General features: G+C 45.8%; 3 protein-coding genes across 5 annotated transcripts in view; 1 reads left to right on the top strand and 2 right to left on the bottom strand.

Moving 5' to 3' along the window:
- Positions 1-17,223, bottom strand: part of LOC119435227 (structural maintenance of chromosomes protein 3) — a gene marked incomplete at its 3' end in the record, with an annotated part of 47,232 nt that extends 30,009 nt beyond the window's left edge. The window contains exons 1-4 of the mRNA XM_037702144.2: positions 17,081-17,223; positions 16,634-16,709; positions 16,528-16,566; positions 4,672-4,811 (exon numbers count right to left, since the gene is read on the bottom strand). Coding sequence (XP_037558072.2) covers positions 4,672-4,811; positions 16,528-16,566; positions 16,634-16,709; positions 17,081-17,095 — 270 coding nt within the window. The remainder of the gene's footprint in view (positions 1-4,671; positions 4,812-16,527; positions 16,567-16,633; positions 16,710-17,080) is intronic.
- A 1,277-nt stretch (positions 17,224-18,500) lies between these two features.
- Positions 18,501-21,343, top strand: LOC125941890 (uncharacterized). The gene is made up of 4 exons (XM_049659758.1): positions 18,501-19,036; positions 19,759-20,322; positions 20,518-20,777; positions 21,331-21,343. The coding sequence occupies exons 1-4, from the start codon at positions 18,707-18,709 to the stop codon at positions 21,341-21,343; spliced, it is 1,167 nt and encodes a 388-aa protein (XP_049515715.1). The 5' UTR covers positions 18,501-18,706.
- A 518-nt stretch (positions 21,344-21,861) lies between these two features.
- LOC119435229 (uncharacterized) lies at positions 21,862-26,786 on the bottom strand. Of its 3 annotated transcripts, none has more exons than XM_049659757.1 (9): positions 26,655-26,786; positions 26,478-26,593; positions 25,532-25,628; positions 25,026-25,149; positions 24,865-24,948; positions 24,339-24,410; positions 24,162-24,254; positions 23,993-24,064; positions 21,862-23,908 (listed from the first exon to the last, which is right to left on the bottom strand). In XM_049659757.1, the coding sequence occupies exons 4-9, from the start codon at positions 25,066-25,068 to the stop codon at positions 22,773-22,775; spliced, it is 1,500 nt and encodes a 499-aa protein (XP_049515714.1). In that variant the 5' UTR covers positions 25,069-25,149; positions 25,532-25,628; positions 26,478-26,593; positions 26,655-26,786; the 3' UTR covers positions 21,862-22,772. The 3 variants fall into 3 exon arrangements, with proteins under 3 accessions (XP_049515714.1, XP_049515713.1, XP_037558073.1); XM_037702145.2 differs by having other exon boundaries at positions 21,864-23,429; positions 23,574-23,908; positions 26,478-26,740; XM_049659756.1 differs by having other exon boundaries at positions 26,478-26,741.
- Between the last annotated feature and the right edge of the window lie 553 nt (positions 26,787-27,339).

Genomic DNA, 27,339 nt, shown 5'->3' with positions numbered 1-27,339 from the left:
AGCGAACTATCGCAACAAGTCTTCCCTTTATCGTTACACATTTTGCAGCATGAATTGGGTAGTGCATTAGCGAACACCCAGTTGCATTTCCGACAGCTGATCGCACAGTAGCAGGGCAGAAGCAGTAAAGGTTTCGTATTCGTGTGCATTCACTGAGGCAACGTATGGCGCGCCGCCAAAAGCGCCATTTCATTCCTCTAGACTCTAGAGCAAACTGCTCCCCAAAATGGGTCTATAAAGAAGTGAAAGTGCGCGCTATCATCGTCCAATCGGAGATACAGGAAAGAGAGAGTGAACGTGCGCGCTATCATCGTCCAATCGGAGATACAGGAAAGAGAGAAGCGGCTTTGTTCAAAGGATGGCAGTACTTTTCCGAAGGTATAGGGACTTTAGCTCCTCCACTTCTCCCGCTAATTGCCGTATTTTTCTTGCCGTAGGCGTGCTTCGGCCAAAAGTTCTTCTCAAACGAGCGACGATCCATCACTAACCTGGGAGCTCACAGAAATCCGAATTCTGCGTGTCAAGTGAAGACGGCGGCATGGTTTTCGAAGCCAATGCCTATTTGAGGCATTGGCGAAGCAGACAACTGCGGTTGCCATCTTGCCCACTGCCACAGCAGCAACCAATGAGGAGACTCCTTTCAGCACGGCAGCCAATTGGAGGTTCACTTTTATCGGAGCGCCAGTGTGACTACCTCCAGCAGACCCACACTTCTTTTGTGTTTATGTTTTAGTTTGTGTGTTTGTTACAAGATGGCGGCGACCGACGAATTGAGAAGCGGAACGGCAAAACTTCGAGCTTTCGAACGATACCAAGACGGTGGTGCTCAGTGGCGGGAAAGACGAGATATGGCTCCGTGAACTGCGGTAATTTTGCGCGATTTAAAGAGGACATTTGTGTTCAAATGCAGACCACTTCTTGTGTTCATTGTTTGTTACAGTTCCCAGAAAACTCCCGAACATTCGGCTGCTAGATAACAAGACCCCCCCCGATTCTCCCCAGTTTTCCCCTTTAAAAAGTAAACGCGATTTTTACCCCCCCAAATTTAAAAAAATATAAAACCCGTAAACGAATAGCCCTACATATGCAGTAGTTTGACCCATTCACCCTGAGATCTCCCCTTAACCCTTTGAGGGTCAATGCCGTAAATATACGGCACCGCAAACACGTCCCAAATGGTCGATGCCGTATATTTAAGGCGCCGTCTGCACGTTTGAAAAACACGCCAATTTTTCAATTCATTGTTGCCTAGCAAGTGCTACCACCCTGTGTGATAACAAGATTTTTTATTTTTTTTTTGCTCCATAGTCTCGGTTTTATTTCCACGGCTTCTTCATGCTGGCGTTTTCGCGACCGCTCGCACATTGCGTGGCGGTTAGTTTTGGTTTCATTTCGCGAGCTGTTTCTGTTCGTTGCGCTCATAAAAACTGATGTCTATTTGGTTTGTAATCTCTCAACAGGTCACAGCTAGATGCTCGCTTGTCTGATGCTCACAGCGGTACGATTACACCTGTTCACAGGCGGGTGCTGGTATATACAATGTTGCCATACATAAATGACACTGCCATGCCTGCATTTTTCTTCAGACTGTTTGCAAAACCTAATTGCCCTTCGTTGCCGACGATATGAAGGACAACTGAAAGTTTCCGGTTCGATTACGGTTCGATTACGCTATGGGCGTGCACGCTGGTTTCACTGCTACGAGTAAGTCGAGCGACGATTCCTCCGACGAGGACTACAAGCCAAGTGCCGAATCAGAATACAGTAAAACCTCGATAATTCGAAGAATATGAACGGTCCCGTCATTTTCATTGCAAATTCTATCGGATAAATTGAATAGCCCGCGCAGCTCTATCCGGATAATTCGTAGTTTCGGGCCGGCAGCAATGTGCGATTCTTAGGCTAGGGAGCTACATACAGTCGCCGACCGAATTTCCGGACCTCGCGGGGATCAAAAAAGTAAAAAAAAACTCGTTCAGCTCAAAAAAATATTAGGCTTAGAGCAGCTTAACAAAATCTATAATAATACCCTGCATCATGGTACGCTTGGCGGCAAACAGACTTGCTTGGATTTGCGCACAAGTGACGTCATCTCAGTATGCAGTCGACAAGAGCGTCACCGCGTTGGCGATCTCCACCAGCATAGTTCACCATGGAGATCGAAGAAAGGAGCTTCGTACCACCTGGCTCTCGCAAAGGCACAGGAGGTGGCACCGACCACACAACACAAATACGAAGCCGCACAAACACCCACAAGGATACGACGTCTCCGGGACACACCTGCTCAGTAGACACACCACTGGCAAAATAGCAACCGAAACATTAAAAAAAAAAAAAAAAAGATCCCGCATTAAGTGATTATGAAGATAGTGCTGACTAAAAAAAGAAAGAAAACGTGCCATCCCTTGGAACAATTTGTCAGCCAAGGAAGAGCGGGTATGGCCTCCGAGATGGGTTAAGAGCTCCAGAACAAGTTAAGGACCGTACAGAGCAATGGAACGAAAAATGTTAGGCCTAACGTTAAGAGACAGGAAGAGAGCGGTGTGAATCAGAGAGCAAACGGGGATAGCCGATATTCGAGCTGACATTAAGAGAAAGACATGGAGCTGGGCAGGCCATGTAATGCGTAGGGTAGACAACCGGTGGACCATCAGTGTTACAGAATGGGTACCAAGAGAAGGGAAGTGCAGTCGAGATTGCAGAAAACTAGGTGGCGTGATGAAGTTAGGAAATTTGCAGGCCCAAGTTGAAATCAGCTAGCGCAAGACAGGGGTAATTGGAAATCGCAGGGAGAGGCCTTCGTCCTGCAGTGGACATAAATATAGGCTGTTGATGATGATTCGAAAAACGCCATGTAACAAAAACCTGGATATAACTAAAAATTTTGAATTTTGTTTAATTTCGTTACATCCAGGTTTAATGTATAACGATTTATCGGTTATAACGACCACACTTCAGTGCATTTACGATTTTCCGATCCTCCCTATAGAAACTGCTTCCAGATAGAGCCCAGCTGAGCCCCTCGTCAACAAGTGGCTCAGCTGAAGTCAACAAGTGGCTCAGCTGAAGCTGAAGAATAAAAGAAAAAAAATGTTACTAGTTAATTTTCATGACTCATTTTCTTGCTATTTTACGCTAGCAGAAATTATGGCTACATTTTGCTAACAAGCTACCGAGGCCTGACTGCATGGTTGGCTACTTTTGGGCTATAATTTCCATCTGTTTTGGCTATGTCACTCTGCACCATCTCGCAACACTGGCCGCATACAGCATAAACAGCATGGCGCGAGGCATGCACCGGTGAGATATCGGATGCCACGACGGCGTCACTCGTTTTTGCACAATTGTCGTCCATGCTGCACCATGTATTATGCCTGTATTTGCCATCTATGTCTTTCCACCATGGGAACAACGGCCGCTCAAGCGTTCCTGTCGACGCAGCCCGAGTTGGCGAGAACGCTGCACCACGCTCCGCTGCTATGCAAAGGGTCAGCGGTTACTACTACGCAGTTATTAGGAGATCACGGTTAGGCGGCGCTTCGTTTACGCATTGCCAATTGCTGAAAACGGTATGCGGTGACATTTTACCTTTCGGACATCGCTACTTTTTTCGCCCTAATCAAGATAGATAACGTAATTTTACAGCTCTTGTGCGGCTGACACGCAATCGTAATGCCGAGACCTTCGCAGAATGGCGGCATGCCACAGTAGTTTCCGAAGTTTACGCTTCCCACCAACTAGAACGCTTCGCTTATGTGCACAATACAGTCGTGTCTCGCTGGTGGTAAATTATATCACAAGCTGTCGAATAAAAGATGGCAGCTGCGCTTGCAGTTTCGAAATGACAGGTGATGGGAATCAGGCGCCGTTTTGAAAGAGCTACACGACGCTGCATTTCGCTCTTTAGATGAACGTTTCTAAGGAAAGTTTGCAGCTAGGTGTGGGAACACACTGGGAACAAAAATGACACTCACACCAAAGTGCTACTGGTTTTCGCACCAAAGTGCTACTGCATTGTAACTGCTGACACCAGCTTCAGTGCGGCTAATTCTTGACCGTTTTTAAGGGCAAGTCCATATAGTATAACGAACTACTGACAACATCCACTTTTCGTGGAACTATCAAGTTTGTTATAAACTGGCTCGACTGTATATCTATTTCAGTGTATCTACTTTTTTATTCTTACTATAAGCATTTATGAAAGTCTATCTGTATTCATGAATAAACAATGTACGTTTACCTATGGAATTTTTTTTTTTCACTTTATGATCAATTTAGAAAAACTGCAGTAAATTTTGCGAGTATGAAGATTTTAAATCCGCAATAAAAAAAACTTTACACCGGGGGGGGGTCACATTTGGCAAAAAAAATTGACCCTCACAGGGTTAAGGCTCCAATGACTTATGACTTGATGAACGAAGTAAGCATTACTTAAATTGAGTCAGAAAGAAAAGATTAGACACAATCTGCAAAGGCACGGCCAGCACTAAGCCGTGGCATTATCAGAAATTTCCAAGCACCACAACTTGGGACCACATATAACCAGGGCACCATGTCAACTACCAGTGCTCTACCATGACAGCAGGGGTAAATTCACTGCAATGAGACCAATGGAACACAACCCCAGTGACACTTCTTGGACATCATTGCTAAGGAAGGGGGGGCACATACTGGCAGGCGGTTGTCACTGTTGTCGAAGATGATTTCCACGAAGGCATTGAGCACACGTGGTCCAGTTCCCTCGTGCAGGAGTGCTTGACGCTGCTCGGGGCGCAGATGGGAGAACTCATCACTCAGCACGAATTGGATGGCTGCAAGGAAAATGTAGACGAGCTTATTTATCATGTCAGGATGCCTGAACTCCTAAATAAGCAAAGGTGAGGAATAACCCCCTTTTGCACTACATGACAATGCCTACGCATAAATGCACACTTGACAACACTTTTTTCTACCTACTAGAATAATGTGGCACATCTTTTTTTTAAGAATGCACTTCTTTAACTTCTTAGTGCGCATTTACAGGGAAGCACAGTGATCACTCACCACTAAATGTCACTGGAAACGTATGCCAATTATAAAGCTTTCCACAGCCAGCTGCCCGGCAGCTGCACCACCCCTCTCGTGCACAGAAACCTCACAGCAGTACAGCACGAGGTAGAAGCCGTCGACATTGATCACATTCTTATAAAGATTATCCCCCGTAGCAAGACAGACGACGGCTCAAACGTCCTGAATATACAGTCGAACCCGGATATAATGAATCTGAAGGGGATCACCAGAAAGTTCGATATATAGGTATTTCAATATAAAAATAAAAATTGTATACAAAAATTTTCAAGGGTGATTCGTTATACACAATAATTTGTTATATGTGGGTTCAATATATCTGGGTTCGACTGTATACAGCAACCCCAGAAGGCCAAAAACACAAATTCGGCCTGCTGATCCATGCCGCCCTTCTCCTAGCGAAGCGCAACCCCATCGTCATTTTAGGAGATTTCAATACCACACATTCCACCTTCGGATACCGCCCGGAAACCTCAAAAGGCCGATAGGTATGGCTCTCTGCCCAACAGGAGGGCCTGATGCTGCTCACTGACCCTCAACAACCCACGCGCCTGCCCTGACCTCACATTTGTCAAAAACGCTGCTCAGAGCACATGACGCAAGAATGCCTGGGCAGCGATCATTACATACTCAGCACGCAGGTCGCTAGCGATACTATGCAGGTGCGGAAAAGGAGGGGGGGGGGGGGGTCCGCACCATTCCCTGCGCCACATCAGACAACATACCGCGTCCACTACCATCCACGATCTAGATAAATGGGTAGCCGAGCTCCAAGCCAATGTTCGCAACCACCCCCAGGAAATTCCCGAAGGGGCGGGAATCGCTGAGATCGACAGCTGTCTCCTGCACATGTGACAAGCGAGAAACGGCCTGCAAAGACGCTGGATATGCCAGAAGTATAATTGCACTCTCAAGCTCCAGACTGCCACCTACGCCACTCAGCTAACGAACCATCAGTGGAATCAAATCTGTGACAGCATGCCGGGCCACCTGGGGATGGCAAAAACGTGGCACCTGCTGCGCCACCTCATCGATCCGGACAAGACCAAAACCGAACAGCAGCGCAACCTGGCACGCCTAATCCACTAACAAAGCGATCCAAAGGCTCTGCTGGCTGAACTGCAAGCCCGTTACCTCGGTGACCAAAAACCCACGCCAACGCCACCCTACGCTAAAGAATCGAACGAAGCACTCAATGCCCCGATCATGGAGGCAGAGGTGAGAGGCGCCCTCTGAAAACTCAAAACCACCTCGGCACCAGGTGCGGCCGAGATTACCAACAAAACTCTCCACAACCTCTATGACAATTTCATGCAACCCCTCAACCAATTCCTCAACCAGTGCTGGGAGACCAGGCGCATCCCTAAGCAATGGAAACATGCTATGGTGGTATTCCTCCCCAAACTGGGCAAGCCACTCAACCTTGAACATCTACATCCCACTTCACTTACCTCCTGTCTGGGAAAACTAATATAAAACGTCATCCTTAATTACCCGCATGACTATGTAGAGGATGGGTACCTCCTAGCGCACACCATGATCGGCTTCCAGCCCGGACTATCTACCCATGACTGCCTGCTCCAGCTGAAACACCACATAATCTACCCTCCAACGCAAAAGAAAACTAGAGCCATCCTGGGGCTTGACCTCACCAAAATACTCAACGTTTCTCATCCGGCCATTCTCGAGAATCTCCCCCATCTCAATGTCGGCCCCCGAACGTCCCATATATCTAGGGTTGTTCGTTTTCGTTTTTTGCACCCCGAACATGTTTCAGGAGAATCGGGTTAAACCCGATTTCTCCCCGAATTCCTAAATCCCATACCAACCTATTTTTTATGCTGCACAGAGTTTGTGGTGCACACACGCTAGCTACCCTGCCTCGGGACAAAGAAGTTAGATCCTGTTGACCTATAGACTTCATGTCACAAGCGACGTGCAGCACTGTGGACGCTACACGGCTCTCAACCAACCGCCCAACGAGCACGCCTTGCTCTGAATTAGTAACTCACCGTGTTCTGCCTAGTTAATGGAAGCTGTTTCGTCGAGAGAATTTTCTCTCTGCCGAGATACGCTCAATGATCGGACAGGTCTCGGATGAAGACCTACATGCACATGCACATGATAGTGTTTGTTAACAAGGATCTGTAAAAAATCGATGACCAGCTTTCCGTAAATAAAACGTTTCATTTCTCAGAGGTTTTGAAAGCTCTTTACTGTCATTATCCCTTATTAATTTCCAAAGAAACACCGAACTTCGGAGTACTTGCTAGAAAACACTGATGTGCCCCCGATTACCAGCTTGAAATAGATCCCAGTTTTAAAGGGACACTAAAGCAAAACAATAAATCAATTTAGACGGATAAAGTATTATTCGAAAACTCGTGCTGCCATTAATTACACTGCAATGGGTCAATTATTAGAAGAGAAAATGAAGCTCAAAGTTAATTTTTTTTTAATTTTGCGCACAAACCCCAACGTCAGCACTTGAGTGTGACGTTACGACTTCTAAAGCAATTTTTCGTATTTGGGCCACGTTGGCTCAGTAAAAGTTCGCGAAACTTGCCATATTCAGTCTTGGGCTCCTTTAGAACACAATGCAGTCAATCTTCACCGCTAAAGAATTAACTGAGACCTAGAAGATGCTGTCAAAATCCATGACGTCACAGTGATCTGAAGTGGGAACTCTAAGGTGGCGTCGCCACTCACCTTCTGTGTTTTAGTTTCTTTCTGGCTTACCAAGCAGCTTCTCGCAGTTAAGAGTGGTGTTTTCGGTATTGCGGAAGGGCAATCTACTGATACAGAAGAAGTAATTTTTCCCTTTAGTGTTCCTTTAACACGTTCTCTAAAAGCTCGTGATACCTCCGATAAAAAAATACCCAAATGTAATGTATTACTTTGTACATTTGTAAATTTAATCCAAAGAAACCTAAATTTCGGAATGGTTCTATAAAAAATCCGATTTCTCCCCAATTTTCCACTTGAAAAATAGCACCCAATTTTTACCCCTGAATTTCAAAAAATATAAAACCCGAAAACGAACAACCCTACATATATCCAACACTTTCTCACTAACCAAACAGCCTTCCTCTGGGTGGGGGAGCCCCAATCCCAGAAATTTTAGCTTTGTTCATCGTCATTTTATTACCTGATATTGGCAGTCTTAAACATAAATAATTGGCTAGAAATGCTTTGGCATGCAACAAAGAGAACATGCAGGAAAACAATGGCCCCTAATTTCAGAAGATATCAATTTGCTGCTGTGTGTTGCACTGTAAATTACACATTGTGCTCCATCTTGAAATACCAATGACAGTGCATTTGACACAGCGGGACATGTCATAACTCATTTGGGATAATAACTCATTTATCAAGTCTAATCAAAGTATTTTTTTTTAACATTTTCGGTGTGCAGTACATTTTACTGCAATGCACATGACCAGCAAATTCACAGCTTTGCCTGCACTGCTGCAGTTATTCACATCGCACTTAATTGGAAATCCATGCTGCATGCAGGCATTTCTTCAAGGGAATGAACCTTCTGCAAAACCGCTAATACAGCTGTGCAGCAGACTTCATGGCAGCAGATTATGTTTATGCCACATAGCAGCCATATAGTAGCCAACGAAGACCTGCTAATAAAGCACGTTTTTAAGAGTGCAACAATGCACATTAGTGCATCAATCATGGAATTCCTGCGCTTTAGCTCCGTGCTATTTGTAACTGCCCCTTCCTGAGCCTACTCTGGATCTTGTTGCACCCTACATGCAACCGCAAAACCCACCGCATTCATTAGACTAATAAAAACTATGTGTAATAACAGCATCTTTTCATTGGCTACTTGTGGCCGCTATGCAGCATCAGCCCAACTAAAAAAACTTGCCAGGCCAACTAAAAAAAAAAAGTCATGCAGAAACTCCTCTGGGAGTTGTCTAAGTATGACGTAAGCATTGTGCCTGCTCATCTCCACACAGCCCGGTGTGATTATCAATGTTATGAAACTTGATGTGACCAGTATAAACCCTCATCGGCCGTTATCAACCTTATTGGACTCGATCTGAGCCTTAACACTTATTGGTTGGTATCAACCTTATCACAATCAATCCCATCCTTATCAACCTTCATGGCATGATCCAACCCTTATGAACTCTTATTAACATCATCGGACTTGATACGACCATTATAAACCCTTATCAGTGCTTATTAACCTTATCAGAATTACTCCGACCATCATGATGAGCCCTTGTCGCTCATTAGCAGCCAATCCATCCGCGTCGAACCATTATCAACCGTGATAAGACCCATCACTCCTTATCATCATAATGAACTCATTGACCACCGCCAACATTTTTCCTTGCGAATTTCTTCCGTTTGATACATTCATTTCGTTATAGCGATTTGTCTTACGTGACAGACGGATGGATGAGTTTTCTTGTTGGGTAGGCATAGAAATGCTTCCACAGTAAGTAAAAAAACTTGGATCGCCATTTGACGTGTAACCTGTGCCTGCCACTATGCCCTGCAATGCACCAGGGAAAGCTTGTTGAGACACACTGATCACATCGCCTCGATGCAAGCGATTTTGCATCCTTCGTAAAGAGGACATGACCCTATGATCACTGGTTAACAATGTAATGTGCGATTTACGTTCATTACGATATTGCGAGTACAGCAAAAAAAAAAGAAATGCTACAGCATCACGTTTTACAACCACTTTAGGTATCACACTACCAAGGGTGATGTGTTGCAACCATGGGAACAACACATCAACATGCCGAGCACTTCGGCAGGCCAACGGCCATCTTGTGGAAGTTCTTGTAACCGTAAAAGTGACACCATAGCTTCCGAAATTAGATGCATGCCGCCCGATCACGGAGGCCAGAGGAACGCTATCAACAGGCTCAGCAGGCTTGGTAACTGTGGCACTTCCGCTAATGCCCAGCTGCTACTGATGTCACCACAAGACGTCAGGGGAGAGTGAAATGCAGCACCTATACTCTGTTTTAGTAGTTCTGTGCAGCAGAGCCAAGGCTATGTGGCCTACATCTACGCAGCGATGTAGGCCACATCTCCAAGTTTCTGCCCCATATGTTAGCACCGGTAGAATGCTTGACTGTAAATGTGCAAGGTGTGAACTGTGAACTTCTCTCTTCCTTCTCCTCTTTCAATCCTTTCTCCCCCTTCCCCAGTGCAGGGTAGCCTACCGAGCTCAGCCTGGTTAACCTCCCTGCCTTTCCCTTATGACTTTTCTCTCTCTCTCTCTATGCAGCGAGATGTAGGCCGCAATTTGAACTTTCTCTGACCAATAACCTGCATTTGAGCACGTCAATTTTCTTAATTCCAGTGATGCTACTGGCTCATGCCATTTCGGAGCAGCTAAAAGTGCATTTCGTAGCAGTAAAAGGGAAATTTTAGAGCAGTAAAATGGACTTTCGGAGTAGGTTAACGAAATTCATTGCAGAATATATTATACTGAGCTTTTACAGACTGGGCAAGCCATGTAAAGGCAGTACGCGGTCACTGGTTCATAAATTCAATCCAAACACTAAAAATGGCCCCCCCAATTCACGTAGCTTATTGCGAGGAAATGTCAGCTGCAGAGGGCCGTAGTGCAGCTGCCATATGCACGGCTACACCGACGTCACATGGTGGGTTTGTCTTTGTGTTGGGACTTTGGCCTCCAAATGTGATATTACCATCATCATCAGCCTATATTTTACGTCCACTGCAGGACGAAGGCCTCTCCCTGCGATCTCCAATTACCCCTGCCTTGCGCTAGCGTATTCCAACCCTCATGCGCCTGCAAATTTCCTAACTTCATCATCCCATCTGGTTTTCTGCTGACCTCCACTGTGCTTCCCTTCTCTTGGTATCCATTTTGTAACCCTAATGGTCCACCGGTTATCCGTCCTACGCATTACACGGCCTGCCCAGCTCCATTTCTTCCGCTTAATGTCAACTAGAATATCGGCTATCCCCGTTTGTTCTCTGATCTACACCGCTCTCTTCCTGTCTCTTAACGTTAGTCCTAGGATTTTTCGTTCCATTGCTCTTTGTGCGGTCCTTAACTTGTTCTCGAGCTTCTTTGTTAACCTCCAAGTTTCTGCCCCATATGCTAGCACCGGTAGAATGCAATGATTGTACACTTTTCTTTTCAACGACAGTGGTAAGCTCTCAGTCAGGATTTGGCAATGCCTGCCATATGCACTCCAACCCAACTTTATTCTTCTGTAAATTTCTTTCTCATGATCAGGGTCCCCTGTGAGTAATTGACCTAGATAAACGTACTCCTTTACAGACTCAAGAGGCTGACTGGAAATCCTGAATTCTTGTTCCCTTGCCAGGCTATTGAACATTATCTGTCTTCTGCATATTCATCTTCAACCCAATTCTTACACTTTCTCGATTAAGGTCCTCAATCATTTGCTGTAGTTCGTCGCCATTGTTTCTGAATAGGACAATGTCATCAGCAAACCGAAGGTTGCTGAGATATTCGCCGTTGATCCCCACTCCTAAGCCTTCCCAGTCTAAGAGCTTGAATACTTCTTCTAAGCATGCAGTGAATAGCATTGGAGAGATTGTGCCTCCTTGCCTGACCCCTTTCCTGATAGGTAACTTTCTACTTTTCTTGTGGAGAACCAAGGTAGCTGTGGAATCCTTGTAGATATTTGCTAGGATATTCACGTATACCTCCTGTACTCCTTGGTTACGTAATGCCTCTATGGCTGCTGGTATCTCTACTGCATGAAATGCTTTTTCATAATCTATGAAAGCCATATAGAGAGGTTGATTGTACTCCGCAGATTTCTCGATTACCTGATTGATGACATGGATATGATCCATCGTAGAATATCCCTTCCTGAAGCCAGCTTGTTCTCTTGGTTGGCTGTAGTCAAGTGTTGCCCTGATTCTATTTGAAATTACCTTGGTGAATATTTTATACAATATTGAGAGCAAGCTAATCGGTCTATAATTCTTCAATTCTTTAACGTCTCCCTTCTTATGGATGAGTATAATGTTGGCATTCTTCCAGCTCTCTGGTACACTTGAAGTTGTGAGGCATTGTGTATAAAGGGTTGCAAGCTTTTCAAGCATGATATCTCCTCCATCTTTGATTAAATCGACTGTTATTCCATCTTCTCCAGCAGCTTTTCCCCTGGTCATGTCTTTCAAGACCCTTCTAACTTCATCGCTAGTTATAGAAGTTATATATTACCATACTGAGTGTCGAATTTGATGATGAAAACAGTCGCTGACGGATTTGTCGAATTTCTCGCAACATATGAATAATCTCGCAGGCAGTCAAAAAGCTTCCAACTTAAGCAGTAAATTATTTCATTGCTTTTTACAACCGCCCACGGTATGAAAAATTTGCTTAATTTTTCCCCATGCTGTGCTTCACAGATATACCATGATGGTCGACGCCACGAGGCGGTTCGCTTTTGCTCATCGTGTGACTTGATGTGCACCGCACGCCGTCGCTAAGTTCAGATATGCACGCGCAACCTTCCACTGTGCAACACTGTCAGATTAGGTTGTTGACGCGCGAATTCAGTTTGGAGTTTTTCGCGCTATGCGCGAGCTTTCACCATTTCGTCCAGTAAGCGGAAAAACAGACTTCACGAAAGCGTTAGCGGCAGCTGCCAGCATGTCGCCCGCGGGCCCAATCTCTGCTTCCGGCTACCATTCTGGCCCGTGACCTCGTGTCCAATCCCTGAAACTGTTTACTGGTCCGAACATAATGGAGGCCACCTTGACACGACGACTTTCTGCCCGCCACCACGTCGGTTTCAGCGTTTTGTCAGTATCCAGCGGCAAAAGTTGCTGTTTGGTGCAGAGTTGACCAAAATCTTATAGTAGCGGTCGTACAGCTTTTTAGAAGCCATGAAATCGCCTCGCCAACAGAAGTGGGGGATAGGAGTCAAATTGAATAGCGGGAAAATTAAATTGTTCACGGCCGCCATTTCCACGCCATCATGCGCATCATGTTCGAAAAATCAAGCAAGACACCATACAACGATGTAAACTTCAGTCACCGTTTTACAGTGGCCATCCAGGAGAGGGGTCTGGCTCAGCGTCAGCACAATCACTAGCAGTACGATCTGCAGGCTTAATTGAACTAGGCTTGACTCAGCCCACTGCAAAGCTAACGCAGCCGCTGGTCCACACAAGCTATGCTGCTTGGTGCGGAGAATCAACGTTTGAGGACTACAGTTTCGAAAGGCCCTTTTGGCGCAAGGTTGGCGCACATTTCTCATTTTGCTGAAATGTTGCAGGGTTCGCCTCTCGGCACAGTTCAGTGCATCCCTGCAATTCCGTTTGCTCCATCTTCTATGACATGCTGAGAATAGAGCAAATGTGGTGACCCTCAAAAAGCGTTGCAGGGTAATGTGCTTCATTGCATGGAAAGCCCAGCACCTGAACTTGATCACACTGTCTTGCTCAATTTACATTCCTTTGACACGACAGAATTATTTTGCAGAAAAGCTGACTGGGGCGCTGCAAAGAGCTTAAAATTTTCGCGGGGTAATTCACCTACACTAATTTGCAGCTTGGGCGGTTTTAAAAAATTTTCCCAGACAATTCGCCGACTTTTCTGGGTCACTACACATTGCTTGAAAAGCCAAATGAAGGCAGCTATGGAGACATGCGGCAGCCATGAGCAACACCAAGCATGCAAGGCAGCTTTAGCGCAGGCCCTAACTCCTATATCGCCTATTCAAATGCACGTAAAATGCATAAATGCTTTCCCAAGACAACCCCTGAACCAAATTGAATGAAATTTGGAGAAAGTTAAATCCTAGTGACTGTTGAAAGCGGCATTTCCATTTATGGCCTGAATTTTTTTATGAAAAATTGCCGAAAATCGCCATGTTTGAAAAACAAATAGAAGCACCAAGTTCACAAATCCGTAAGTCTGCATCAAGAACAGATATCACGGTTCTGTAAACTGCATCCGTTAAAAGCATCTAAAGCAGACATATATTAATTCATATCTTGCATGAATTTATTACAATCTTTACAAGAACTTTGTTAAAGTCCTACTCACATATCAGTTGTGTATTTAAGAGTTATGTATATTACATGAATTTTTTTTCTGCATAGACGTACTGTTAGATGCAATTTACATAATTGTGATATCATTTTTCCTTACTGAGTGAGAGTTGCATTACATTATGGGGTTTTACGTGCCATAACCACGATCTGATTATGAGGCACGCCGTAGTGGGGGACTCAGGAATAATTTGGACCACCTAAGGTTCTTAACGTGCACCTAAATCTATGTACACAGGTGTTTTCGCATTTCACCCCCATCGAAGTGTGGCCGCAGTGGCCGGAATTTGGTCTCGCAACCTTGTGCTTAGCAGCCCAACACTGTAGCCACTAAGCAACCATGGCAGGCAGTGACAAAGTTGCAAACTTGATAGTGTCATTTTCTGAAAATTTGGGATTTTCAACAATTTTTATTTTAAAAATCTACGACCCAAAATCAGAAACACGCTTTTAACAGTTACTAGACTAACTTCGTGTTCTAAATGCAACGAACCTATTCCAATTCGGTGCAGTGGTTGCCAAGAAAAATTTTCTCCACTGCCATGTACTTAGGAACGCCACAGCTAAAGCTTCCTCTTAATATATCTTGTTTGTGGGGGCCGACAGGTGCTTTGAGAAATTCAGTCAAGAGCAAAAGTTTATAGGCCATACGAGGCCGTGCCAAACTGCCTTTCGGTGTTACCTAGCAGTGCGCCAACTGCTATCAAGAGCCGCGTTAGGCCAGAAATGTGCCCTCTGTGTTGTTTGGTGTCATGCCAATTTTCTTGTGCCACACAATGCTTTCCTACTTCCTTGTTTTCACGCGAACCGCCCAGCCCAGATGACAATGAAAGTTGTGGCACGTTATGGAATTGATGAATTTCTGAGGGTTGAAACCTTATAAGCTTATGTCATGGTTGGGGGCAGTGCAAGGGACAAAGGCAAAAAAGCAAGCCAATAAACATGACACTCAACCAGCAATGAAAGTTTATTCTGGAAAAGATACACCAAGTGCATCCTGCGACTCCTAATCAAATAGCCGGCAGTAGGAAATGCAAGGCTAACAATCTTTCATTGAACTGCACTGAAACCAGGCAGACAGAAATGACATAAGCAGGTTAAGTACTCGATTACCGCGAACATGTGCGTGTCATCAACACAAATCTAATCTAGTTTGTACTACTCAGATAGCTGTGCCTGCACATGTCATTGCTGTCTACCTGCTTTGAGTAGTTGAACGAAAGATGTTGACACCACTGACTATATGAATGGGAGTCACGTGTTGCACTAAGAGTATGTATCCATTTCATAGTAAACTTCAAGTTGAGTGCCATCATTTCGCTTTCTTCATCCTTTGCCCCCAACCCAATCAACTTGGCCAAATCTCTTGTGTGCTGATGCAGGGAAGAAAGCACATGTGATACAAGCCAGACAGGCTTAAATACATGAGCAGGAAAAGTCTTTTTTGTTATGTGTGCACTGCACATCCATAAACCTATCACAACATACTTGAAATGGCACATAGTAATGTCATACATGAGAGCACGCGCATTAGTCAACATAAATGGAAATAGTATTTCTAGACAGTTGTCCATCGCCCACTATTTCTGTTACTGTCATAGATTTTTTTTTTTTTTTTTTGCTTTTTCTGTAAATTCAGTTGTATATATACCATGTATCTGCTAGTTGAAACTTGTGTTGTTTGATAGCATTGATCCACGATAGACGTGTATACAGACAGTCTGTGTTGACCAGGATGAAAACTTGGGCTGGATTCGGAGTGGTAAAGCAATGCAATAGACATGGACGAAAGGAAGGCATGTCTTGCATCTTCCTTTCATCCTTGGTGTATTTCATGCTGCTTTACCATACCTAATAGTCATCAACCACAGCAATTGATCTTTGACAGAGAATTAGAAATGGTGCAGAGCAAGGCGACCAAGATCCCCAAGGCCAAGCACCACTGCTGCAACTGCACAATGGGCTGACGTTTGAGCAAAATGGCTAGTGGGCAAAGTCCCCAATTGGCCACACAGCAGCATCCACCTCTTTTAATGCAGCTTTGAAGGCAAAGGAAACAGCTGGCAAGAATGGATTGCTGCTTTTAAGATATAAGCACAAGACACACGACTAGCAACGCATAGTTTTGAGTGCCAAGTTCCACACGAGGCAACATGCACGCGAAATGCTCTCGGATGAAACGTATTTTTATGCTATCTCAGACAAATCGTTCTTATGCAGGTTCGTCACATAAAAAACGTACGAGAGAATCAGCCACTGGAATGCGTAACCGGCCAGGAGTGTTTATAAACATGCGACCTGCCTCGACAACAACGGGTGTCATGCTTACAACGATCATTACAAACGCACACGACGCATTTTCAGCGTACATTCACTAACAGCCAACACGTTAGCTGTAAAACTTACCGTAAAAGAAATTGCTTTTCCCCGATCCATTTCGGCCAACTGGAAAGTAAGAAACAAGGTCGTGAGTTACACATTACATGCTTCCAAGCCAAATGTTATTGCTCACCTATCACATTATGACGCGGACTGAATGGCTCCACACAGGTTTGCTCTTTGTAGCTCCGGAAACCTTGTATTATAAGCTGCAAAATGAACGGTACGAAATCCACACACAATTGACAGATGACGATGTAGTTGCAATAGATCGCAACAATCTCTTTCCAAAATGTAGAGCCACTTTTTGGGAGGCGAATCTTTCTTGAAGATACGCTTCGCAACATTTCAGAAAGGCGGCTTCAACATACAGGTAAGCGGAAGCTTCCAGCAATCACTCCCGGTTTCGGCCTATTCGTCAGTCGCCCCGCGGCGGTTACAAAAGACATGCTGCGTCTTATTACATGGCCAAGTACAACCCAAGCTCATCGAATCATTTAGGCTTACTCTCAAATTACTTGAAAAGGTGGCGATCGCACGAGCCATTTCAACTAATTGAGGCAGTAGGACGTACACTAACCTGTTTTATATGCATTTCAGATGTGGACTGCCACAGAATTGTGACGCAAATCCATGTAAATATGCCTCTTCGCGCCTTTAATGATGCCAACAGTCCCGCCAAACGCTTAGCAGTTCAAAATGGCGGGAAACAGTTGTAATGATCGAGATCATCACCTCTGAGCCCTCTAGTGCTGAAAGTTTTGCAAGTGAGCCCTTTAGCTCTGCAACATAAGTAAATAAGTATTTTAAATAATGTGGAACTAATCACTAATACCACGCGTTGATTGCACAATAATAGGGCTTTTTTTTTCATTTTTTGTTTACCTACACTGGCTAAATGAGTCTAGTTAGCATGGAGGAAGGACAGGGAAGTCGTAGTGTAGAAAGTCGCCATTATATTTACTTTATGCAGAAAAAGTGTACCTCAGCCCACCTACAGGAAGCTATTTTTTATAGCTGTAGTGTGGCATCAATAAGTACACTTCCTACACTGCGGTTTCGAAGAGTGTAGGCAGCAGACGACAATCCATGGATCAACTTTTTTCAACATACGTACTTCAGTTAGCTCACTTTAATTTAATTTCACAGCTCCCTATGTGCTCCCACTTGCCGGCTTGGTAACAGAACGTGGCTATAGTCATATAGCTTCTAAATAAATACTTCTAGTAATATAAAACTCTGTGGCTACAGTGTAGCGTGGCTATGGTAGCGTTAAACCTCCTTGGCGTGGCCGCAGGGGCGGTTACTGGAACTACCGGCGCTGCTGTCGCGTATTTCTTCACGCGCCGCGCGTCGTCTGCTCCTGGTGCGATGCGTCGTCTGCACCAATTGGCCTGTACCGCTTGTCCGTCGGTAAATGGAGCAGAAAACTATGGCGAAAGAGTGAGGAGGAAAGCAGAAATACGAAAAAAAAAGAAAAATAAGAAAACCGCATCGCACACAGACACTAATGGAGCAAACGACAAATTTTATTAGCGTCCTCGATCACCTTGCCCCGGGGTTGCCCCGAAACCAGAATGGTGCGCTGTGCACCGTGGTGGTGGCGCACTGCGGAGGGTCAACATCGAGGACATGCTCCCTCAAGGGCTGCAGAAGATAGCGCCAACCTTTCCCTTTCCTCACGAACCACTTACTACTACAAAACTGCACCCCGTGCAGATGCTTGCATGCAGCGCCACTTTGCCCCTGGCGCGCAAAACGTGCACAAAACGCGCGCGCACACATTTTATTGTTTGCAGGTGCAGAGCATCCGCGGCAAGCACTCGAACCTTGTCAAACTGCGTGCTCCGACATACCTGGTTGCAAGCACACACCAATGGATTTTATAATTAATGGCAAGATACATCATGTGGCGATGTCGGTGGATGAAATGAACGATTTTATGGCGAGTAAATATTCGTTTTAAGCAACGCACGCGCGGGCAGTCGAGCGTATAGGTGGTATTCACGTGACGTCACGGAAGAGCAGTCTGGCGGGCGCTGTAGCGGAAAGGGCACAAGCTGCGTTGGCCACTATGAAACCGCCATATTTTTGGGGAGTCGGTGTCAACAAAGCCTATCTCCGCTGTTGAAGCGCTGACGATGTGTGTGTTTTTTTTACTTTAGGAGGAGTCACTAAAGTGCCTATCTCTTGCAACTTTGCAAGCATGAATGCCAGCCCCTCATTAATGCACTTAAGCACGTACGCGCAGAATTTAGAGTCCGGTGCGAAGGTGCGCTACGTCGAGAAAGTGGAGCTTTGCGGTGGCGTCGATCCACTTATGCTTACTGGCAAAGAGGCGTCATTTGATCTCGCGCTCGTACCCAAGGTAGAACTTTCTGATATTAAGGACTACCTTGTGCACGCTACAAGCTTCATAACTCACGAACAGCTGAAAGCAAGAAAATCCCTGGAGTCGCACAACTATTTGACCAGCGGCTTTGTTCAAGAACCCCAGCTGAGAAGACACGGCGAGCACGTCATTGTGCGCACGAAGGTAAGACAATCTAAAACGCTACATCAGCTAGTTGGTCTTTGTATTACCGGGTCGAATTGTAACGCTAACGGGTAATACTTGCCAATGTGTGTGACAGTAGTGTGATTCGTGTTCGGAATGTTTCGCTGCGCAGCGAAACATCGTAGCACTTTCTCAAGTTACTGCCAGCGAGCGGCACTTTTTTCATCGTTTATGTACCGTTGCTCCTTGATAGTAGATGAAAATTTCAGGAGTAGGCTTTCGCGCAGCGCAGCGTCCAGCAACGCAGTGCCTTCCGGAGTTAAGGGAGCGAAAACGATACCAAAGAAAATCGTTTGTACGCAACAAGTCAGCTACCACCATGCTGCACCTTTAGAAACACTTGCTGTTTAGCGGCTACTTCCAGCGGTTCACCTTGCTCCAGCCCCTCTCCCCCCCCCCCCTTCCTTTTTTTTTTTTTTTTTGCAAATTCCCGTCACCTGCCCAAGCGTTTACTACGTTCTACAAATTATCGCTACCGACGAGGCCGCGAGCTTTGCATACGTATGCGCAGTTGCGATTCGATTGTGCAAGCATAAAAACCACTCGCTGGTGTTTTGCTTATTTACACTCATGGATACACCTACATTAGTTTCACTCACTGCTGATTTAGTAACTCGCCTTGCTTTTTGTGCAGTGGGGCAACCTGTGTTCTCAGCATGCATAGAACCAGCAGCTAAATAGATCACTTCCTCCATTTGCAGGTAAATCACTCCCAGGCAATTTCCACTCAGCCACTCGAGCCATGGCTTCTTGTCAAGCAGGATGGAATGGTCAAAGCTGCACACTGCACGTGTATGGCGGGTCTCGGCGAAGCCTGCTCACACATTGGTGCACTGCTCTTCTATTTAGAAGCAGCTTCAAACTTTCGTGATGGTCAGGCTTGCACTGATAAGGAAAATGCATGGCTGCCTCCATACTCAAGTACTGTGCCTTGTGCGCCACTTGCACACATCGACTTTGCGTCAGCTACCACCAAGAAAAGGCGGCTAGATGGACATCGATCATCATCCTCAAAGAAACCAGCCACCACTATTGAGAGGCCTTCACAGTGCGAATGGAAGGGCTTTCTCGACAGAATTAAGAAGGCTGGCAAATATTCTGCAGTGTTGGCACTGAAAAAGGACTATTGCGAGGAGTTCATTCCTGTGCAAGTGAAGCACTCCACTGCTCTTCTCGGACACTTGGCAAGAGACAAGCCATTGTCAAGGGATGCGGTGCTGGAGGAGTGCGAAATGTTTGCCCAGGCGTATGTTGTAGAGCCAAAGGTATTTATATTTCCATTGAAGGATAGCTTTATTGATATAAAGTAACTACATGTTGCATGACAGACAAGGCACTGCTAAAAGCTTGAAACTACCAGTGTTTACATTGCCCAACCTGCATGGTTGCTGCTAGCTAAATGCAGTTTTGTGATCATGTACATTGAATTAGTGTGAAAAGTCATTGTATTGAAAATGCAGGTCTGTAAAGATGTGGAAGCGGCAACGAGAGGTCAGTCGGCCTCACCAACATGGTTCGCCTTCAGAGCAGGCCGGGTCACAGCATCGACAGCCCACGCAGCTTGCCGAACGACCTTGACTCAGCCATCTGTGAGCCTGGTTAAGAAGATCTGCTACCCGGAGGAGAGCAAGTTTTCTTCTCCTGCAACTAATTGGGGTCTGCGCAAGGAGGACATTGCCAGGAACCAATACGTTGCTGAAGCATCCAGCCAGCACAAAGAGTTTGTTTGCAACAAGTCTGGATTGCATATTAGTTCACATGAGCCCCACATGGCAGCAAGCCCAGATGGCCTGATTTCTTGTGCCTGCTGCCAAGATGGCGTTTTAGAAATTAAGTGCCCATATTCAGCTGCTTGTGTAAAGGACGTTGTGACCCAGAAAAGTGGCTGCTTAGAAGTTGCTGCTAGTGATAATACACTAAAGCTGAAACGACAACATGCTTACTACACGCAAATACAAATGCAGCTTTTTGTTTGCCAGCGCAGCTATTGCGACTTTTTTGTGTGGACACCAGCAGATAGCCATCTTGAAAGAATCTTCCTGGATGCCGAATTTTGTCAAGGGGTCGTGAACAGGAGTAGGGATTTTTTCAAGATAGTCCTGTTGCCAGAGTTGTTATTTAAGACCTGGACAACATCTTCAGAGAACAAAAATGGGCCTGAAGACTCTTCTGATGACAGAGCACTGCATTTCTGTTATTGCGGTGGTCCAGAGTCTGGAGACATGGTAGAATGCAGTGGCCCAGACTGTGAGGGTAAATGGTTTCACTTTCAGTGTGCCAACTTGAAGCGCCCTCCGAAAGCGAAGGCTTGGTTCTGCAAGGGTTGCAAACCCCGAAAGTGATAAATATGCATATTTGTAGTCCTGTTATAGGTAATGTAAGTGCACACATGAAAGGACCTAGTGAACTTGTTCTGTGAAATTAGCCTTACAAAATATTGCTGCATACAAGGGGAAACTGAACAGAGTCATCAAACTGTTCACCTTATCACTGAATTTTACATAGCGAAGTACATTATGAAGGAGCAGTCTAATAAATGTGGAATCTTTGGATGACAGCAGGTATTTTTCATTCACAGCAGTTTTGTTTCTATTGCAGTGTTTTCTCTAGCATGAGTGCTGCACACGTTGGGTCGCTGGGGTTCTTTGACATAATGGGCTCGGCATGTAATGCACATGGCAAAACATGGTGGATTAGGGTAGGAGCGGATTTCAAGGAACGAAAAGTTAACTTGTGCAAGACAAATTTAGGTGGAAAGATTAACTTTATTTCCAGTGCGACGAGGTTTATTGTTGCCGATAACGTTGCAATAACGTTACGTAAAGGTAGGCACTGCAAGGGCTTTTCGTAGCACGGGGCTCACTCGCGATCACGGCACAATACTTCGTCTTCCTCTTCAGTTGGCACATACACAGGGGCGGCCTCTGCTTCATTACACCAGCAGTTGTTTCCGTTGCAGTACATGGCAGATCCTTAGGTGTGGCAGGGCCCCTTCATTTAAAGTGGTTGAGACATCAAATTTGTGGCTTGCGCGTTGTTTGTTTCAAACGTTTCTTATTGCTCCATAAAGCATGATACACGCTGGAAGGATCATATATTCTCGGTAAATAATTTAATATCGCATTATTTATGTGCACCAATTTCGGTTTCTCGGCGCCGAGTTGGACAGTGACGTCACTGGCTAGGAAGCTTGGTCACGTGGGCCCACAAGGCTGTGACGCACGCACTGCTGCATCGTCTGCTCTCGCACACACGTTTTGTACCAGCGCAAGCAAACAAACCCACGCCGACAGTTGCCATCGCTAGCTGCGGCAGCTCCGATTCCGACTGCGTCTTCGTCCGATGCAGCTTATACTGTACTCTAGACTCGAGGCTTGCCCCGTGCTGTGGGTCACCGCTCATCGTGCGTCGCTCTAATGTGGTATGACGTCACTAAAACACGTTACGCTTCCAACACAGTGACGTCGGTGTTAATCGCGCTAGCTATGGGTCTCGATCGCGAGAACGAGCATTTAGGCACTCTTTGGAAGCAAATTAAAATATATTTAACACGTTTGCTGTGTCGAACACTTCATGTTGAGTGTCCTTTCATACAGAGGAAGCCTGCAGCAGGCCTTTTATACCCTCAAAATTTGGTGTCTCAACCCCTTTAAGTAAAATTTAGATTTGGCGCATCCAGATCAGTCAACAGGCACAACCGATTTGCTCAGATTTGTCAGCGCAGCACACACCGCAACAATTTGTCAAGTTGTGTTAGAGTGTCCTCGCTTTGCACTGCTAGCAGATCAATAGGGATGGTGCTTGAAAGAATTTTGTACTTTCGCCTCAGCAAACCTATCACACGTTCCACGTGGATGCGCACATTCGCAATTTTCCTAGTTTTTTCAACCTCCCAGGCTGATAGCTGAGGTTTGCCCCTTGTGAATGCAGGAACCTCAAGGCGTGCACGATGAATGCCTACGGCATCACCAATCGTGAATCCTCTGTCGGCGAGCACCGTGTCACCTGGGAGAAGGTGGTTCAACATTCCACTCGACTCTGTTATAAGCTTGTCGCTTGTCCTGCCTCCCCACCCTTTGGAAATGAAAGTGATTGCTCCCTGAGGTGCTATTCCTATCAGATATTTTGCCGTGTTGTGGTGCTTATACCGCGACCACGTCTGTGACCTAGGGAGCATTGACGAAGGGCGCTCAATGAATATCTCGAAGCAGTCTATAATGACTGCCACACTCGTGCCAAATGCTTTTCTGAAGGCCATTGGCATGGTCTGCTGCAATTGTTCACGACTGGGCCAGTCCACCAGCTGTTTTAGTCGTACATGCATGGCCGCGATCCACCGGTTGACTACTCGTGTTGCTGTGGCTTGGCTGACCTGAAAGATAAAGCCAGTCACTATTATAAAGCAAACAGGGCCATCTTGCCACCAAATGTTAGCCCACGAGAGTATTATAACATATACGTGATGCCAACTGTAAATAAGTGCTCGCAACAATACAAATTCCACCAGTCCACTTACCTCAAATCTATACGCCAGGTCCTGCAAGGGCACTCCTAGTCGCAGCCTCACAAGTGTGAGCACAAGCTCTTCGAACTTAGTAAGCACATTGTTTGCGCTGTGCGACACACCACTCTCGAGAAGCGCGAACAGCGCTATCAAAACTGTGTAGCTTGGTAGGCCAGTGTAAAATTTTACACGGTTGTCGTCTTGCTCCAATGAAGCTTTAGACAACTGAAGTCTACGCAAAGAGCCCTTCACTTCGTTTAGCTCTGCACGTAGGGCCTGGTTGTCGCCTTCGAAGCTGTTTAATGCACTGCTTGTGATATCTGTTTGGGTTTCAGCGTCCTTTAGCACTGAAAGAAACATACAGACAATACATTACTACGCGTTTCATATTCAGGTGCAGGCTGCTATGAGATATGTGCCACTGTACTTACATGACGTGGTGTTCACTGAAGCTTCAGCCGTCGAAGTGGTGGCTTGAACACCAGCCTCAGAGAACTTCACATCTGATAAATAAATAAATAATGCAAGAATGTAACACTTGTACTCAGCATGGTGCTGAAAACCTCTGGTTTGCTGCAATTGCATGAATGCAGTACTCACAGGATGCGCCATCCACTGCAGCTCCAGCAGTAGAACCAGTTTCAGCTGAGACTGGGGCCCTGCCTACCTCAGGTGATGGCATGGATGGTGGGTCTGCGGTGAGGCATTAACAGTCATTTAAATTGTGTTCTTAAGGTGCTCAGGCCCTTTGCAACTGTGCAAACAAAGTTCACTCACGAAATATGTCAGCTGCAGTATCAGCATCTTGTGGTACAGTTGCAGCTGGTACTTGTTGCAGCATTGTTGGGCCTGCATTAAAGTGTTATCATTGGCATTTCACAACCATCAACCTTGTTTCTGCAACAACTCGGGCGCATCAAAACTGCACATATCCTGTATACACACAATAAGGCGCCTACAGCTCCAGAAAGAGAAGCACCCAATAGGTCATGCTGGGCGACCGTCGGATATGCGACACTGCTTACTGCAAGAAATGGGGTAGATGATGGGCCACCTGCAGTGAGGTTGTTCTTGACAGAAAGACTAATCATGCAACCATTAACTGCATGCAAACTCAAAGAAATGCAAGAAATGGGGTAGATGATGGGCCACCTGCAGTGAGGTTGTTCTTGACAGAAAGACTAATCATGCAACAATTAACTGCATGCAAACTCAAAGAACATAGGGAACAATAATAATTCCATTACAAGCACGCTGTAATGTTATGTCCAGTCTAAATGAACAGCTTACACAGGGCACTGACCTGAATCATTTATTGTGCAATGAGACATATGTGACTCATTGCCTTGGTCATTTTGTACTGCAATGGGACTTGCAAGTGGTGTGCCTGCATAAAAACAAAGATGTTAAGACGCTGAATGTCATTAAAGGAAATATTCCCCTTGTATGAATCAGCCATTTTACTTGTGACAGTACTGTTCACAGCACTCTGCTGTGCATTCAACATTGTAGTCAAGGGTCGCAGCACTCTGCTATCGGCCTTTGGACCACCTTTGGAGTCGCAGCCCTCTTGCAACGTCGCTGGTGCCTGAAATAAAATGTACCTCTCTGTAAAAATGTCTACGTTGTACTCATTACCACTACTTGCATTGATGATTCTACCTCTACAACTGCTTGCTATTTGTCACAGTGCTGGCACCAGTTCTCACAAATTTGTATTCTCTTGGAAACTGAAACCCGCCTACTCTCTGCAGACACAACTATTCTCAAAATAATGCTAACTTGGAAGTAACTGATTGGAATGCATTACTTGATGACTATGTAACTTATACTACGTAACTGCAGTCGGGAGTGCAATATAAAACATAGCTGCTGTATCAACACAGTGTCCGCCAGCACCTCTTAGGTCTCAGCTATTTTTAAAGTCTGGGTTTGCTGTGCGCTACCAGAAAGAGCACATACATACATACCTTTCTTCAGATCGAGTTGTTGACTTTGTGTCATACCCTAGGTGCAAGCTTGGCGCCCAGTCCGGGTTCGTCAGATCCATTAAGTAGGATGGCCTGCCTGCAAGTATGAACGAGACTGCGTTTGCACAACAAAACAAGTTCCTTGAAAACTGACGCATTTCTAACAAGAATAGCCACTGGTTGCAGTAGCAAGAAGTCTAGCCATTACTTGAGGCCACAACTGCACGACAACCAGCTTTTACACAAAAATCACGCAGTGTGCTAAGGGCTCTCGGGCAAAATAACTTCAAACAGCAGAATCAGCAGTACGACAGGCTTCGCTCGTTTCCGGAACAATTACGCCAGCATCATAAACACGAACAGGCATGATGTCATAGCATTAGTTAATTTCTGGGGTTTTACATGCCAAGACCACTTCGAGTTCTTGCTTTAGCGCAACTCAGTTTGAGTATGAAGGAAAAAAGGGAACAGGTGACAGAATACGATGCACCAACTTGCCCAATCTACAGTACTTCTGAACCACTTCGAGGCACGTCGCAGCGGGGGACTCCGGAATGATTCTGACCACCTGGGGTTCTTTAACGTGCACCCAATACACGGTACACGGGCGTTTTTGCGGTTCACCCCATCCCATCAAAATGCGGCTGGCGTGGCCGGGATTTCGTACCGCGAAATCGCGCTTAGCTGCGCAACGCTCTAGCCGCTAAGCCACCACGGCGGGTGTCTTGGCATTTAGTGCAACTCAGTTTGAGTGAAAGGGAACAGGAGAAGGCGGCAGAGTAGCAACCACCGTGTTGTCTTTTACTACAGTTCACTACCTAAAGCAAGCCTTCAAACGTTATGCTAACCACATACGCTACAGCATTACTAGCATCGATCACGTGCAAGCCCTACCCTTCAAATTCGCGCTGCGTAATTTGTAGCAGAACGACAAATATGCACTCACCAGAAACGAAGTGCTCGCTGCAGACTTTGTAGTGGGTAGCGTCTGTATTAATGTCACCCCGGTAGAGGCGACGAAACCATTCCGCTCGACGCTTCGTTGAGATCTCTAAGGTCTGGCTGCATTGCCAACGAACAACATTCGGCACAGAAAAAAAACTAAGCTTCTTCGTGTTCTCACCAGAGTCAGTTTTCCGCCGCGACTCGTTGTTGCATCCGAACACAGCGCAATTAACCATGATTACAATGATTGCCGAGGTCCTTGAGATTGCAATGCCTGCTGCTGCACTTCAAAGCACCACGAAACGAAAGCATTCCCCCAAGGATATGGCGGCCGGAAGCGGAAAGCTCGCCACGCCGGCCTGAGTCCTTTCCGGTCATGCTGCACGGGATCACAGTGTTGCTTACGCGTGAATACCACCTATAGTAATCCTTCGACGTGAAGGGACGGCCGCAAACGCGTAGATGCTAGTGCCGATCGGATACCCACAACCACTTCGCTCGCATGTTTTCCTTGCAGAGGGACACGATGTCGCAGCTTGACATGTCGCCGATCGCTACGTTTGCAGCCCACAACGCGAGGATGAACCATGGTGCTCGCAAAAGGACAGATTGAGACCAACACAGACCGCGCAGCTTGTGTTAACGCGGAGTACGACACTTGCTGTGTGCCAGAAGTGCTTTCAAGAATGTAGTGATACACTGTCCTGGTGCATTCTCTTTCTGTTACTTTCTTTTTATAGAAACAAATGACTAAAGTTTCAACTATCACGAACAACATTTGTTCGCCATGATGTTGGAAAAATTACTGATGACGCACCCTGGGCAGCCAATCGGATAGCTAGCCCTATTGACGTGATAGGGCC

This window comes from Dermacentor silvarum, unplaced genomic scaffold (assembly GCF_013339745.2).
Source record: "Dermacentor silvarum isolate Dsil-2018 unplaced genomic scaffold, BIME_Dsil_1.4 Seq549, whole genome shotgun sequence".
Taxonomy (NCBI): Eukaryota; Metazoa; Arthropoda; class Arachnida; order Ixodida; family Ixodidae; genus Dermacentor; species Dermacentor silvarum.
Note: the sequence above shows the minus strand (reverse complement) of the source record. Positions and strands in the feature narration are given on the sequence as shown.